At 45.1% G+C, this 16,997-nt stretch overlaps 1 protein-coding gene across 1 annotated transcript in view; it reads left to right on the top strand.

Annotated features, from left to right (window-relative positions):
* Nucleotides 1–10,805: 10,805 nt before the first annotated feature.
* LOC143928160 (uncharacterized) overlaps nt 10,806–16,997 on the top strand; it is an 82,424-nt gene continuing 76,232 nt past the window's right edge. The window contains exon 1 of the mRNA XM_077452853.1: nt 10,806–11,095. Within this exon, the coding sequence (XP_077308979.1) occupies nt 11,044–11,095 (52 nt within the window). The 5' untranslated portion in view covers nt 10,806–11,043. The remainder of the gene's footprint in view (nt 11,096–16,997) is intronic.

Consider the following 16,997-nt stretch of genomic DNA (forward strand, 5'->3'; position numbering starts at 1 on the left):
CATAGAAATTTATGAGGCAGAGAAATTCCCCTCTCACGACTGCATCCACAATCAAACACCTACCGATTTCTAATTCAATCACTCGTCGACAAGCCACCGAACCAGTCTTAAAAAGGACCGCAACACCACTGCAGGGCTCAGCCGCAAGAGACCAGAGGGAGGGCCCATGTCTCCACTCCCTCTTTGCTAGGTGCATCTCTGCCACAGATGCCAGCCAGGTCTCTTGCAAAAATAAAATGTCGGCTTCAACGCGGCCGAGAAAATCAAAGGCTGAAAACCTAGCCACCGCAGAACGCACACTTGCAACATTAATCGTCGCAAGGCGTATTAGAGCGGGTACCGTCATCCTTAGTGATTAAAGTTTACGTTCCTCTTTATATTACAAACCTAAGTTAATCCTCTTCAGAATCGGAGGATAGGACCCCAAAACGGTTCCAGAGGGCGAGCGAGGGTCCCCCACCCGCCCCCAGACTGGTGCTGGGCTGAGGGTCCTCGTCACCCTCCTTCCCCAGGCCCTTCCTCTTCCATTTTTTTGTTTTTTTCTTAACCCAGCCCGACTTGGGGGGCTCTCTCCCACTCTCGGAGTCCGACCTCCCACTAGACACCTCCTTGGGGCGCTTATTCACCCCCTTACCCACCTCAGAGGTGTCCATTGGGATACCACCCTCCAGGTCAACCCGCCGACCACCCACCACCTCCATGGAGGTGGGAGGAGGCATGAGAAGGGCCGCCGGATCCGGAGGCGGACATGGTACATCTGGGGGGGAGAGGGGGGGGAGAGGCGGACGGGGAAGGAGAAGAAGGGGGGAAAGGGAAGGTGGCGGGGGAAGGGGAGGCAGGGAGAGGGGAAACAAGGGGGGGAAGGGGGGGAAACTGGGGGAGGGGGGAGGATGCTTCTTAACAAAGGGCTTTTTTGGTTTAGCCCGAACCTGCTGGATTTCCTACCGTCGCCCCATCGGGCACAGAACCGGACGGGGCCGGGGAACCTGCTGACATACCCACCCCTGCAGTACCAGCCCCCTGCTCACGCCTGGGGGGTCTGACCCTTTGAGGGAGGGGGGCTCCCTCATTCTGTGACCCAGAAGGATTGGGACCCCCACTTTGTCTAGGGACCCGCCCACCCTCCGGGCCTGGAGCACTCTCCTCAGCCTGGCACCCCCTAAAAGCTTTGGGGCAGGGGCTGAAGGGGTGCCCCATTTCCCCACAGAGGTTGCAGACTATAAGTCTGCAACCCTCAGGTGAGTGGCCGAAACCATTACACCTCACGCAGCGAGGCATAGTGCAGTCCGCGCTAAGGTGCGTGGGACTGCCACATTTGAAACAGCGACGGGGCTGGCCAGGGTAGAAGACCAGGATCCGGTCTCTCCCTATAAACGCACTCCCGGGTACATGCGCCACGGTGTTGTTGTGGTGCTTGAGCCGGAACCTGACCAACCAAGCACCTGTCCAGACCCTGCGCTCGTCCAAATTCTTCCTCAACCCTGTCTGGAGCTGCCCATACCGCGCCAGCCAGGTTGCGATGTCCTTAGGAGGAAGGGACTCGTTTTTAACCAAGACGGTCACGTTCTTTATCTCCTCCTGCCTCGAAAGAGGTACCACACGGAAACCTTTCCATGGATCTGACTTCCTGACGATCTCGTACAGGGTCAGGAAAAGTTCCATAGAGACCACGGAGACGGAGCTCACATCGAACTCCTTGCTGTTCGCAGGAAGTATAACCGCGAACCTCTATATAGGTGGATATAGCGGTGTATACTGGGTTCAGAGCACGCAGACAGCACGCACAATCTCCTACCGCTGACTGCAAGCTCTATTTAAAACGAGCAAGATAGTTTGCTATATAGGTGGATATAGCGGTGTATACTGGGTTCAGAGCACGCAGACAGCACGCACAATCTCCTAACTCTGACTGCAAGCTCTATTTAAAATGAGCAAGATAGTTAGCTATATAGGTCAGGGGTTGACAAATTTGCTTGGAATCTAGGAGCCAGCTAAAAAAGTTAGGAGCCAGGTCCATGACGGCGATCTGGATCTGTCCCTGGCCTGACATGGAGACGAGTGAGGGGAAGATAGCCCCAAGCCCCTCACCTGTCTCCAAGTCATTGCCCATAGCTCTTAGAGGGACATTTTATTATTTAATTTTTTTCAAATGACAATTTTTTTTTAAATTGCATTTTAGTGTAAATATGAGACGTGAGGTCTCTCTGACCCCAGATCTCATATACAAGAGGTCCTGTCATGCTTTTTTCTATTACAAGGGATTTTTACATTCCTTGTAATAGGAATAAAAGTGACACAATTTTTTTTTTTAAAAGAACAGTGAAAAAAATAAAAATAAAAGGTAAAATAATAAAAAAAAAATATATTTTAAACGTGCCCTGTCCCGCCAAGCTTGCGTGCAGAAGCGAACGCATATATGAAAGCGGTGTTCAAACCACACATGTGAGGTATCGCTGCGATCGGTAGAGTGAGAGCAATAATTCTAGCCCCAGACCTCCTCTGTAACTTAAAAAGTGCAACCTGTAGAATTTTTTAAACGTCGCCTATGGAGATTTTAAAGGGTAAAAGTTTGTCGCCATTCCATGAGCGGGCGCAATTTTGAAGCATGACATGTTGGGTATCGATTTACTCAACGTAACATTATCTTTCACAATATAAAAAAAAATTGGGCTAACTTTACTGTTGTCTTATTTTTTTTTTTATCAAATACATTTTCCCCAAAAAAGTGTGCTTGTAAGTCCGCTGTGCAAATACGGTGTGACAGACAGTATTGCAACGACCACCATTTTATTCTCTAGGGTGTTAGAATAAACTATATATATAATGTTTAGGGGTTCTGAGTAAAGGGAAGGAAGATAGGCTGGCAGGCAGGGGAATTAGCATTGCATCCATTAGCATTGCTGGTTGTAATTTCAACGGCCACCACAAGAGGGCGCCAGATTCCAGAAGGAACCATAGGATCGTAGAAGGCCTCAAAGCCGGGGGCTCAATTACCGGCCGCCGGCGGCGCGGCCCGACGCGGTCGCGCCGGGGGGGTCCGCGGAGACAGCATACCCCCAGCTGTGCTGCCCCAGGCCCAGGTCGCTAATTCTAGTCGCAAATGCGACCTGGTGCCCGGGTTTTGTCGAGCCCTGATATAGGTGAATATAGTGGTGTATACTGCGGTCAGGGCACGCAGACAACAAGCACTACATAAGAGCAAGAATGAAAAATCGGCCGATAACGATCGGTGTATACTGTGTTGAAGGTACACAAAACACCCACTAACTGCTACAGACGCCAACACACTACACAAGGCCGCCGCTCTGGCGGCCTTATATAGTGTGGGGCGTGTACTACACAGCCTAAGCTATGATTGGCCACAGGCATCCTGCCTGTGGCCAATCATGGCTCTCCTCGCTGCCGGCGCTGTGATTGGCCAAGCATGTGGAGTCACAATGCATGCGTGACCAATCATGAGCCAGCAATGCACTGTGCCATCGCAGTGCATTGTGGGCCGTGAGCGCCACACGAATTTGGCGCGAACGGTCCATAACGTTCGGAATTTGCCAAACGGGCGAAAAGCCGAACACAAAGCTCATCCCTAATTATATGATAATCGAAGGGAAAATTCCATATTCGTAACGATCATAAGATTTTTATATAGTGTATACACACATTTCACGAGATAATTCAGATCTTTCAAAAGAAAATTCCTGAAGGAGCAAACTGCACAATTTTTCTTGTTACTGAACAGAACTTACAATTTTCATGTAATGTCTACTGGTTTAGTACAATAAAACATCATATGAGAAATATTGCACATGATCACAATAAAAAAAATTACAATTCAGGAGAACATGCAGCAATAAGTAACCATGAAGTAAATATCATAGGCATTATAATAATAATTTATAAAAATATGTAATAACAATACGGTGGTTGCACAAAAGAAAGTCACGTCTATGGCTGGCTTAAAGTGGTTGTAAACCTCTGTGTCTGACTTTTACTTACTGTATTTATTGGCGTATAACACTCACTTTTTCACCATGAAAATCGGTTGCAAATAGCGTGTGCGTGTTATACGCCAATACAAAAATTTCAATTTTTCATGAAACTTCCCTCTTAACATGAATGTGCGTGTTATACACCTGTGCGTGTTATACACCGATAAATATGGTATATGTAAGCCTACTACAATAAGGCTTACCTATATGTAGTGGAAATATCTCTTAAATGACAGTATATATTTTACATAATATTATAATTTAATATTGCCTAATGAATTAGAACATTATTTTGATTCAGAAACTACTAATAACTGATTTTGAAGAATAATTCTTAGAAATTACCATTTTAGCTGTCAGATCCTTGTATTTGAGTTTCCTAACCACATCATCTTCTTTTCTCTTTCAGTGATTTTAACCTTTTCATACATTACACATCCATATCACCTGAACAAAGGAGGCACTGATATTTTATCAGTCTTTAAAAGTCTTATCCTCATATTCATATTAGCATGAAATGAACAAATAATATTCTGACAGATATGAATTCAAAATGACAGAATAAACTATCTTTAGTTAAAGTAACTACATGCTGTACAGGTGAAGAGTTTAATGAGATTAGACAATCTGCTTCTAACACTGGCCAAATTTATGACCATAACCCAGTTTAGCTGAATTGCAACCAGTTGATAACACAACAGCCTTTTAATGACAATGTTTTTACTGGTGTTACTGGTCAGTAATGTATGATTCCTCATTTTTTATGTTCAGTACTATGAACACATTTTTAATTCATGTTTTATTTCATTTTTTTCCCAAATACTTTTTATTAAGGTTTTTCAATTTACAATACAAAAAAAAACTATTCATTCAAAGTCTGTGAAGAATTCCATCAGCAGTTTTTCAAAAGTACAAATTTTCACAGTAATAATAGGAAACAATAGCAGCAACTGTTTAATCTTGCAGAGTTATGTACAAGGCACTAAAATAGTTTCTTCATACTTTTACTGCTTTCCAAAAGTATCAAATACTATAGCAGAAGGCTTCTGCCAGAGTATACCCATTAGATGCTTACTTCGGTAGGACTAGCATCGTTCATGAAGGCTGGGAGCATCGATGATACAAGTGCCTCACTGAGGACTACCAATATCACTATATGACTTCTACGTTTCGGATCAAAGTCCAGTTTTACCTGTGGCCTTGTAATTAGGAGACCCAGTGACTCCCTTACTGAGTTCCTCTAAGATTACTGTGCTATAATAAATTAGGTGACCTTAATGCAGCTTCTAACATACCTACTTTATAATCCCTGTGTCAGGAGTATATAACAAAAATGAAACGTGATATTGGTGTAGCGCATTAATGCATCTTCCGCACAAATCACTTGATATTTACGCAAACCACAAGCTAACAGGTATATATATGTGTCCAGGATGCTCCTGCATTCCATGGACAAGAACTTAGGTAACTGGACATGACAAAGCTCTTCCAAATGCATTTTGTTGAGGTGACATCATCAGGAGCGGAGCTATCATACTCCACTCATCGCCATATATACCCTTCTGTATGCCAATTGACGCTCTTTACTCTTCAGCAGCCACACTAAATAGTCACTGTTTCACTTGCAGGTATAATCAGAGGCCGCTCTTTAGATAGGCAAATTAGGTGATTGTCTGTCTCGCGATCTGTCCTCAGTACTCTGTCTGTCTCACAGTCTGTCCTTAGTACCCTGTCTGTCTCACGGTCTGTCCCCAGTACCCCGTCTGTCTCATGGTCTGTCTCCAGTACCCTTTCTGTTTCACGGTCTGTCCCCAGTACCCTGTCTGTCTCACGGTCTGTCCCCAGTACCCTGTCTATCTCACAGTCTGTCCCCAGTACCCTGTCTGTCTCGCGGTCTGTCCCCAGTACCCTTTCTGTCTCATGGTCTGTCCCCAGTACCCTGTCTGTCTCATGGTCTGCCCCCAGTACTCTGCCTGTCTCACGGTCTGTCCCTGGTACCTTGTCTCACGGTCTGTCCCTAGTACCCTGTCTGTCTCACGGTCTGTTCCCAGTACCCTGTCTGTCTCACAGTCTATTCCCAGTACCCTATCTGTCTCATGGTCTGTTCCCAGTACCCTATCTGTCTCATGGTCTGTTCCCAGTACCCTGTCTGTCTCATGGTCTGTTCCCAGTACCCTGTCTGTCTCATGGTCTGTTCCCAGTACCCTGTCTGTCTACGGTCTCCTGGTCTGCACCCTGGCTGTCACATGGTCTGTACATTGTCTCAGTGCTGTGTCTTGGCTTAGGCCGACAAGGCCCAGGCCTAGGGTGGCACTTTGCAGGGGTGGGAAAAAACCGACCCGCATGAAAACCCCCCTGACCTTTCCTCTCGAGTCCCAGCCCCCACGTCTGCCTCCTGCACAAATACAGCCCCGAGGCAGGCGGGCGGGCAGCCGGCATGCTGTATGTAGCGCCGCACTTGTAAATATTATGGGCGTGCTTGGCCGGGGGGGACTGGCACCAACATAAGTGGCCGGTGACTCTCCAGACTGGCTGCGTGTAATTTGTCCTCTGGCAACATTTGATGGGCACAGTGGCGGCATTTGATGGGAACAGTGAGGCTGCATTTGGTTGGGCACAGTGAGGCTGCATTTGATGGAGCACAGTGGCGGCAGTTGACTGGGCACAGTGTGGCTGCATTTGATTGTGCACAATGAGGCTGCATTTGATGGGGCACAGTGGTGAAATTTGATGGAAACAATGAGACTGCATTTGATGGGCACAGTGAGGCTGCATTTGATGGGGCACAGTGGTGGTGTTTTATGGCACAGTGGCTGCATTTGATGGTACAGTGGCTGCATTTGATGGTACAGCGAGGCTGCAATTGATGTTTTTTTGCGCCCCTCAAAAAATTTTGAACACCAGCCACCACTGGATGGGATCATCATTGTGGCGCTTCTCCTTACTTGTTGAATGACAGGCTGAGGGCATGTACATTCCAGTGTGGGCTTTGAGGAAGGCCGTTGAATGAGGCTGGCTGTCGTTCAAACTGGAGGGCCTATTTTATTTTTAATAGGCTTTTTTTATTTATCTTGCTGTAGTTCTGCATTATGGGCGTGAGTAGGGCCTCATGTCTAAGTTTTACCTAAGGCCTCACAAAGTCTAGAGCCACCTCAGGGTATAATAATGTAGCTTAGTTGGTACTAGTTAGTAATGGCAAACCGTTTAACCTTTCAATCATTGTTACTACATGCCTATATAGTAGCACACTGGCTTAACTCTATTATAAACCCTAATTACAGTTATTAAAGCCCTAACAGACACAGGTATGAAGCAAGGCACATACCTAGTTTCTAAAAATTCAAATTTAAATAAGAAAAAAAAGTGCTTAAAAAATAGATAAAAATAAATATATAATAAAATATATGTAAAATTAGGTATAAGAGTACTGGACTATTAATAATTGGAAATAAAACAATTTAAAGAGTAACCATACTTGTGTTAAGAGAAAAACATTCCCCTCTGGGTGATCTATGTACATTGCAATGATTTAATATAGTGGATTACCCCACTGGGAGGAAACCTTAATGGGGTGAAAAATGAAACATGTTGCATATCTGTAGTCCCTTCCACAAATGCTTAGATTTGTTAGTGCAAGGTTCACAGTAATAAGTATAAACAACTATGCTGAAATGTATAGACTGGTAAGAAAATTAAAGAGTACTAAGAGGCAAGGTAGACAAGCTCCGGTGCCCTGCAGCCCCCACAGCCCTCCTGATAAATAGATAGATAAGTTAAGCAGGTTGGTATTGGAATGTTTGTTATTTAAAAATCTGCACATATAGGTAACCATTTCGGAAACTGCAAATATTAAGCACACCCCCAAAAAAGAAATGGGTGCTGCCATATAGCTGTGCATAGCATAAACACTTGTTTCCCCCTCCCTCCTCAACCATACTAGGCCACATGTCCTCAGCATGGGGGGATACCATGTCAGGAGAGGTACCATGCCCAAAAAATGGTCCATGATGTAAATCCAGCATCAAACGGGTTGTCCAACAATGCCAATCTACATCAACACTGAGAAATGGTGTCCATTGGAAGAACATAGCCCTCTAATAGGGATGGCCGAACTGTTTGCCCGGGGGTCGGTTCGCAGCAAATTTTGCGTGTTCGCGATTCGTCCGTTTGGCGGACTATTGCCGCTGTTCGCCCGGCGCACTTATGTGTTTACAGTGTGAAAGAACTTTGACTCATGATGACACATCCATCATGGGTTACAGGACAGCCAATGGAGACATTTCAGCACATGGACAATTGGACATTCCCTCTAACTTATAAATAGACCTGATCTGGCGGCCATTTTACATTCTTTCTTGTGTCATTATAAGGAGAGGTTGCTGTGTGGAGCAGGGAGAGACTGCAGTGACACAAATCACTAGTTATTAGGTCCACAAAAGTCCTTTTAAGGACTGGTATGGTATAGGTGTAGTACAGGATATAGGGTTGAGTGCACTGCTGTGCTAGTGATTGTTGCAGCAGCCTGTCTTTTGTCAGTGCAGAGAGGGACAGGACGCTGTGTGCAGCAGGGACAGTCAGTTTAATCACTAGTTGTTACTATTAGGTCCACAAAGGTCCTTTTAAGGACTGGAATGGTATAGGTGTAGTACAGTATATAGGGTTGTACACGTATAATATACTTTCTTCCAAATATAGAAAGAATATTATACTTGACTTCTGCCCTATTCTGCAGCAGTCCTTTATCAGTGTAGGGACTGAGGTACAGTCTGCACATCACTAGCTACTCGGTTCACAAAGGTCCTTGTAAGGACTGGTATAGCTGTACAATATATAGGGTGCTGGTGCACTGCTGCTGACCTATTCTGCAGCAGTGTCAGTGCTCTATATCACAGTGCTGGTGTCAGTGCACTCTGTCACGGTGCTGGTGTCAGTGCTCTATATCACGGTGCTGGTGTCAGTGCACTCTATCACGGTGCTGGTGTCAGTGCACTCTATCACGGTGCTGGTGTCAGTGCTCTATATCACGGTGCTGGTGTCAGTGTTCTATATCACAGTGCTGGTGTCAGTGCTCTATATCATGATGCTGGTGTCAGTGCACTCTATCACAGTGCTGGTGTCAGTGTTCTATATCACAGTGCTGGTGTCAGCGATTTATATCACTGTGCTGGTGTCAGTGCACTCTATCACGGTGCTGGTGTCAGTGTTCTATATCACGGTGCTGGTGATCATCTTCTGCACCCTCTTCATAGCCTACCCTGACCTTTCCTCTCCTCCATTGCCTTCATGCGCTCCTGAGTCCTGAATTGTCAAAATTTCACATATAAAAAAAGAATGCTTGTAGTTGTTGATCCCAGATTCACTTCATACATGAGTTATGTCAGTGGCCATGTGGTGGGACTATGTGTGCACAGCTAGTAATTATTTTGTGGCTGGAAATATGACCTGTAGGTTTTCAAAGTTCGCCTGCAATTGAAGTCAATGGGGCCCGCCGCAAACTTTGCGGTTCGTGAACTTCCGGCCACGTTCGCGGTTTGCGTTCGCGAAACGCCCCGTCAGAAGTTCGTCCGTCTCTACCCTCCAACCCCCCAACTCGGTCAGCTAGCTTTTTCTTTCAGCAGGTCCCCAGGCATTGTTCATTGTGATTGCATCAATGAATGACATGATTAATGGTGGAAGTACATTGTGGGTCTTGTTTTAAAAAAAATATGTGTGTTTATTTACTTTCCACTTTGTTTGTGAACTAGTAGGGGTACTATGTATCCCTTAGACCCTTTCACACTGGAACAGTTTTCAGGCATTTTAGCACTATAAATAGTGCCTGTAAAGAGCCTGAAAACTGACTCTTTGGGGCAGTTTGGGAGCGGTGTATACACTTCTCCCAAACCGCCCCTGCTCATTGGGATGAAGAGTGCTTTGGAAGCGCCACAACACGGGCACTTTTAACCCCTTCTTATCCCCTTCTTGGGGGTTAAAAGCGCCATGCTGCCGCCAAAAAGCACAGCCAAAGCGCCACTATAGCAGTGGTAAAGCGGCGCTAAAACTAATGGTGCTTTACCACTGGAACCCACACCGCCCCAGTGTGAAAGTAACCTTATTCTTTACATGCAGTGGGAGGGGGGGGGGTTGTTTGTCCTATGACATCCATAACAGACCTTCATCAAGAATACGAGTATGCATTTTTGTCAAAACTCAAAATATTATAGTAGAGCTACAGGCAAAACTCTTTTTTCATTGTGGGTTATAACCCCTGTAATTGTTTTGCCATCTGTGTCCCATTGGGGAGATTTCCCCTCAGTTCCTGTCCCATAGCCAAAACAGCAAGTCAGGGGAAATTCCTGCAAATTCAGGTATCTCTTGGGGCCCCAGGTCATCAGAACTACTGTCCTCATTGCAAGATTTGCCCTCTATTACTGTTGGCACACCCCAAAATTTGGGATTTTCTTTACTTTCCCTTTGAATGATTATGGTAAACAGGAGAAATAGAGAGGGTGAATCTCCCCAACAGGGTCAGAGGTAGTACCAAAAACCTGAGAGGTTTTCTAATCCAGTTCCATTCTTTCAAAAACAAAAAAGTTTTGCCTTTATTTAAACATTTTTGCAAATTAATAAAATGCTAATATTTGTAACATCTGTTCCAGTTTTAAAGGTCTTTCTATGCTATTCTGACTTTTCTGTCCTATCCACCAAGCATGTGTGCATTATCCCAACTTCAAATTTGGTAGTACAAGAAATAATGTCCCTATCACAAGCTCAACAAGTGTTGGTGACAATTGGACATGTTACAAACGCAGGACCTGGTGTCAAAATTGCATCATGGTACTTTGTTATTCTCAGTTTATGATGAGGAAAAAATTGGCAATCGCATACTGTTTTCTTAACTACATCCAATATTTATTTTAATCATTTACCCTTTAGGATTAAAAATGACTGGCATGTAAAGACCTTTAAAGTCCTTGATTTTGTTCCATATTTTTGATGATGTCAGCATCTTCAATGGTATAAAAAGAGGAGCTGCACCTAGGTGTAGTACCTTGAGATTGACCAAAAAACCTGAATAATGAAGACCTTCATATTCACCTTCTTTCTGCTGGCTGGTCACAGCTTTTGGGGTAAGCCATTCACTTTTATTTGTCAATTAAGTGAAATAGAAATGATAGATATTCTTCTGAGTGCAAAATTTTTTAGTGATGCGTTACTCCTGTATACTGAGGCACTATAAACATGGCTTCTATTTCCACAAGACACTCATGGGTTGAGGCTACAACAGCAGGGTAGCAGGAGGCAACATTCAGTACAGCTTTTACAATTACATTATAAACTGCTGCTCAGTACTTTATGTATTAAGATTCCTTACTGCTCACAGCCAAGTGGACATGTCCTCTGTCTCTGCAGGCTGTATTTTGAATGCAAATGATGGAGTTGCTTTAATAAAGGATAGAGGCTGTTTACTTAGTGTATGTTCACCAGGTTTAGCAAATAGGAAGAATCAGTGTTCACTTCAATCAACCAATGATTGCATTTTTAAAAATGAACACAGGTTCACCCGATTTACTAACATACATTTTGAAACATTAGCATCCTCTACACCTTCAGTAAATCAGTCCCAGTTTAATAGCACAGTTTTTCACATTTGCATTAGCATGGTTTAGCAAGTGTTAAGCCTATACAAAAGGCCATCCTCATTCATCTGTGCCCATGAAAAGGTATAATAAAGGGTTAACCTATCATTAATAAATGTTATTTTTATTTTCCTAACAAAAAATGCTATCACATAGTTACCCCTGTATGTTGTGTTTGCTAATTAACATATCTAAACGTTTTTTTTTAATTATCAACACTCCCCAGTGACACCACCAACTTTGGAAGGGACCTTGAACAGCAAAGAACCCCTATACAGTTTAAGGATAAACTATTTCTGGTCCAACTTCATTGAGTGGCTGCGAGTTTTCTCAAGAAACCTAAGGCTAAATAGTTTTCTCCCTAAGCTGGAATCACCATTCAGATACAGTATTTGTATATTATGATTATATCTCCTCTTAACCACTTCCCGACCGATGCACGCCAGAATGGCACGGGCAGGCAAATGGGCGTACCTGTACGTCCCTTTAAATTTGCTGCCCCGCCAGTCGGGACCCCCATGAGTCAGTTTGCGGGTCCCGTGGACTCGATCGCCGTGGGCATACCCGCGATCGTCTCACGGAGCGGCTGAACTGGGAGATGCCATTGTAAACAGCATCTTCTCGTTCTGCCTAGCAACAAGTGACGCTGATCTCTGCTCCATGTGATTGGAGCAGAGATCAGTGTTCACTAAAAGAAAGCCCAGCCCCCAACAGTTAGTAACACGCTCCTAGGAACACTTAACCCCTACACTGGCACCCACTGGTTAACCCCTTCACTGCCAGTGTCATTTACACAGGAATCACTGCATTTGTATAGCAGCGATTGCTGTATAAATGACAATGGTCCCAAAAATGTGTCAAAAATGTCCCATGGGTCCACCATAATGTCGCAGTCACAATAGAAATCGCTGATCGCCGCCATTACTAGTAAAAAAAATTATTAATAAAAATGCCATAAAACTATCCCCTATATTGTAAACGCTATAACTTTTGCGCAAACCAATCAATAATCGCTTATTGCGATTTTTTTTTTCCAAAAATATGTAGAAGAATACGTATTGGCCTAAACTGAGGGAAAAAATTATTATTTTATTTTTTTTCACAAGGGTTTATTAAGAAAAGTTGAAGCATATAACAAATTGAGTTGAAATGTGTACAGCATGTATGGTACAGGATTTGTCATTAAAACATTCAATCACAAAGGCGTAAATATACCAAGCTCTCCTGTGGGCTGTGGCCATTAGTTCTGTATCATATTCAAAGATCCGACCGGGTTTGTGGCCTAACCTGGCCTATCGCCCCAGGGGAGGGGGGGGGGGGGGAGGAAGGTGGGAAGGGTTTGGAAGGGCACCTCTGACCAGGGGATCACATCCAATTCTCAAATATTGATACTCAACCTCTACTAGCTCCATCAAAGCTATCAGGGGTGTTAATTATTGATTTAATAGGTTGCGATAGTCCAGAGAGTACCTAAAGGCAAACCATGGGGACCAGGTGGCATGAAAACGGTCCACATTTTCCTCAGCCTGAGCTCGGGTATCCTCCATCTCGCAAATGTAGGCAATTTTCAGTAGCCAGTCTTTTGTGGTGGGGACCTGGGATGATTTCCATAACAGTAGAATGAGAGATCTGGCCACATTTAAGAGGTGCCTGGTGAGTGAAGTTTTATATTTCCTGAATGAAGAGTTTGAAATGTGCAGTAAGCAACAGGCCGAATCAAGCTTAAGTTTGGTCTCTGTGATTTTGTGCGTCAGCTCTATCACTTTATCCCAGAACACGCTAATGCGTTCACATTGCCAACAAATGTGGATTAGAGTTCCCTTCTCCCCACCACATCTCCAGCATATCTCTGATGTCTGCGGATACCATTTATGTAGTTTTGCTGGTGTTGCGTACCAGTGAATCAGGATTTTATATGCTGTTTCCTGCATTCTAGTGCTCAAAGAACATTTATGAGCCAGGACGCAAGCTCGACTCCATTGAGCATCCGTGATTGTCATACCCAAGTCATCCGATCATCTTTGCCTCAGACTGTCTGTGTCCGGGGCATTCCTATTAGTCAACCATTTGTATGCCACTGAGGTAGTCTTTGGGACATGCTCTCCTTTTGAGCACAACGTCTCCACCTCCGTGGGTCCCCTTGAAAAATGTCTGCTGTGGGTGGCCGTAGAAACATAGTTACGAACCTGGAAATAGGTCCACCAGGACAGGGTGGGCAGTTTACCCACCTCCCGTAAGTTGGTCAAGTCTATAATTTTCTGGTTGTGGAAGCATTGACCCGCTAGAAGTGGTTGCCCCCCATCCCTCGAGTGTAGGGTGTGGTTTGTCAGTTCCGGTGGGAAGTCAGGGTTGCCCTGTAAGGGGGTTAAGGGGCTCAGGGGAGACATGAATGTATTAGTTGTTTTTTTTTCTTTTTCATAATTTGGTGCATTATTCCTAATGTGGTGCCTACCTTCAGGTGGTCCCTCGTCTTTTGGGGAAGCCTAGCAAAGGGAATCCAGGGGGAAAACCGTAGGGGGGTCGGACTAAGCTGGTTTTCGATTGTTATCCAGTCATTGACCTCTGCATGACAGTGCCAGTCTATCACCCGCGCGATGTGTGAAGCTTGGTAGTACCTGCCATAGACTGGAATACCCATCCCCCCCTCCGATTTACATCTTGTTAATCAGGAGAATTTAATGCGGGGAGGTTTGTGGGCCCAGATGAAGCGCATCTGGATGGTCTGAAGAGACCTAAAAAAGCTTTGTGGTAGCTTTATGGGTAAAATGCGTAGCAAATATAGAACTTTGGGCAGGACGGTCATTTTTCATATGGCCGCTCTGCCAAACCAAGAAAAAAATTTGGAGTGCCAGCCATTTAGGTATTTTTCAATCATTTTAGGAAGTGGAGGGAAAATTTCAGTGAAAAGTGAAGAAAATGTAGGTGTCAACATCACTCCTTCATGAGGGCAGGGATGGAGATGTGTGGCCTGGTTAAAAAAAACAAAAGATCATCCGTGAATGCGGCTACTTTGTACTCCCCACTCCTGACCTGATAGCCACATATGTTCTCGTTTGCTGTCACGCAGCGGACATGGAAATGGCTTTAGAGTAAGGATAAACAATAAAGGCGAAAGGAGGCAGCCCTGCCTAGTGCCGTTGTGAATATCTAGTTTATTTGAGAGGGTACCATTAATTTTTAGCTTTGCTGATGGGTTCTGGTATAGGGACGTTATCCATGACATAATTTCGGGGCCTAATCCTATGTGTCTGCATGTTTCAAACACGTAGTCCCAAGCCACGCGATCAAAGGCCTTCTCCGCGTCCGCGGACAGGAGAAGGCCCTCAATCCTGCGTTCCCCAGAAGCGTAGATCAAATTCAATACCTTGGTGACATTATCTCTCGCCTCCCTCCTGGGCATGAATTCCGCCTGATTCAGGCCTATCAAGTCATGCAGTAGGGGCTTTAGCCTGTTGGAGATCATTTTAGCTAATAGTTTAGCATCAATGTTCAGGAGGGATATAGGCCTGTAGTTGGCACAATGTAGGGGGTCCTTCCCCGGGTTGGGCAGAAAAGTGATGAAAGCTGCTAAAAATTCAGAGGGAACCTGGCTCGGCTTCAAAAGCGAATTCAAGGCTGCCCTAAGGTGCGTTTCTAGATTATCAAGAAAAGTTTTGTAGTATATGGCTGTGAGCCCGTCAGGGCCCAGGCTTTTGCCTGGTTTAAGGTCTTTAACTGCAAGTTTGAGTTCCAATGAGGTAATGGGGTGATCTAAGGTTGCGCTGACTTCCGCTTGGAGCGATGGGAGGCCGGAATGCTCAAGGTAGTCCCTGATCGCCTGTAGCCTGTCTCCCTGCACATCCTGAGGTCTATGTTGGGGTGGGAGGTTATAGAGGTTGGAATAGATTTCCTGGAAATGGCGGGCTATGTCATTGCTGGTCCTATTTATGTGGCCCCCAGCGTTATGAATGCCCAAAATGGTGGTGCCTGTTCAGAGCTCTAGCGAGTAAGTGCCCTGTTTTGTCCCCCTGCTCGTAGTACATTTTGTTTTTAACGTATAAAATACGTCTAGTCTTGGAGTCCAGAATCTGTTTGAGAGCTCTTCTCGTGTCAAGAAGGGCAGTTGCTGATTGTATAGACAGGGTCTGTTTGTGTAAAGCTTCTAGGCGTTTGATCGTCTGTGTCAGTTTCAGTATTTCGCTTTCCCGTTCCCTCTTCTTTCGAGCACCCATCCTGATGAACTCTCCCCTCATATAACATTTATGGGTTTCCCAAACTGTCAAAGGGTCCATTCCCGGCGTTACGTTATGGCTGAAGAACTCAGCTGATTTAGCATTGAGCTCAAGTAGCAATGCCGGGTCTGATATGAGGGAGGAGTTCAGTCTCCATATACCTTTACCCATGTTTGCCCCTGCCAAGTTCAGACATGCAGAGATTGGGGCATGATCTGTAATAGTCTGGATCCCTATGTATGCCTCCCTGACCAAGTGGAGGTCTCTCCGGGACACGAACAGATAGTCGATCGTAGAGTGTCGATTGTGGGGAATTGAATAGAATGAATAATCTTTGTCGTCTGGTGCAAAAAGCGCCAGGTGTCTACTAAATCCAGGGAATATAAAAGTGTTTTAATTCGCTTGAGGATTCTAAAGGTTATATAAGTTTTCCCCGTGGAAGTATCAACTAGGGGATTTAAAGGGATATTAAAATCGCCGCCCAGGACAAGGCTGCCCACACTGAATACCTCCAGCTCCCGTACTATCCTTTGGCAAAAAGTCAAGTGGCCCGAGTTGGGGAAGTAGACATTGGCCAGTGTGGTGGGCACTCCCAAACACTCACCCCTGGGTCCACCAGTTTGTCTGTTACTTCAAATGAAGCCTCTCTGCTGAGTAAGATGGACGCCCCCTTAGATTTTGAAGTGTCGTTAGTGGCATGGTGTGCCTCCGTAAAGAAGGAACATGGTTAGTCTTAAAATGTGTCTCCTGTAAGAAAACAATTTTGGGCCTACCTTTTTTCAGTTCCCTCAGAAGGGCAGAACTCTTCTCTGGAATATTCAACCCCTTGACGTTGTGGGATATCACCGGGGGGGACCTTCCAAGCTCAGAGTAAGCCATTTTCTGAACCTAGGGGTATGCGTTGAGATGACAATCACCAAAGCTGTTAGGAGGAGGAGACAGTTTAGATATTTAAAAGGTCGTCAGATGTCCGCTACGTCCGAGGTATCCGTAGGGGGGAAGGAGGGGGAAAGGGGAGGGAGAGGGAGAGGGAAAGGGGCGGGGCGTAGAAAAGGTGTGAAAGGAGAAGCAGATAAATAGAACAGATAGAGCAGGAGTGTGGAATTTCACTTATCCGGGCCGTTAGTGTCCGGATAGAGCAAAAGTAGTGTGCCGACGCCGGATAGAGCATTCAGCTCACT

Source organism: Lithobates pipiens, unplaced genomic scaffold (genome assembly GCF_037356315.1).
Source record: "Lithobates pipiens isolate NorthernLeopardFrog02 unplaced genomic scaffold, aLitPip1_a1.2 Scaffold_23, whole genome shotgun sequence".
NCBI lineage: Eukaryota > Metazoa > Chordata > Amphibia > Anura > Ranidae > Lithobates > Lithobates pipiens.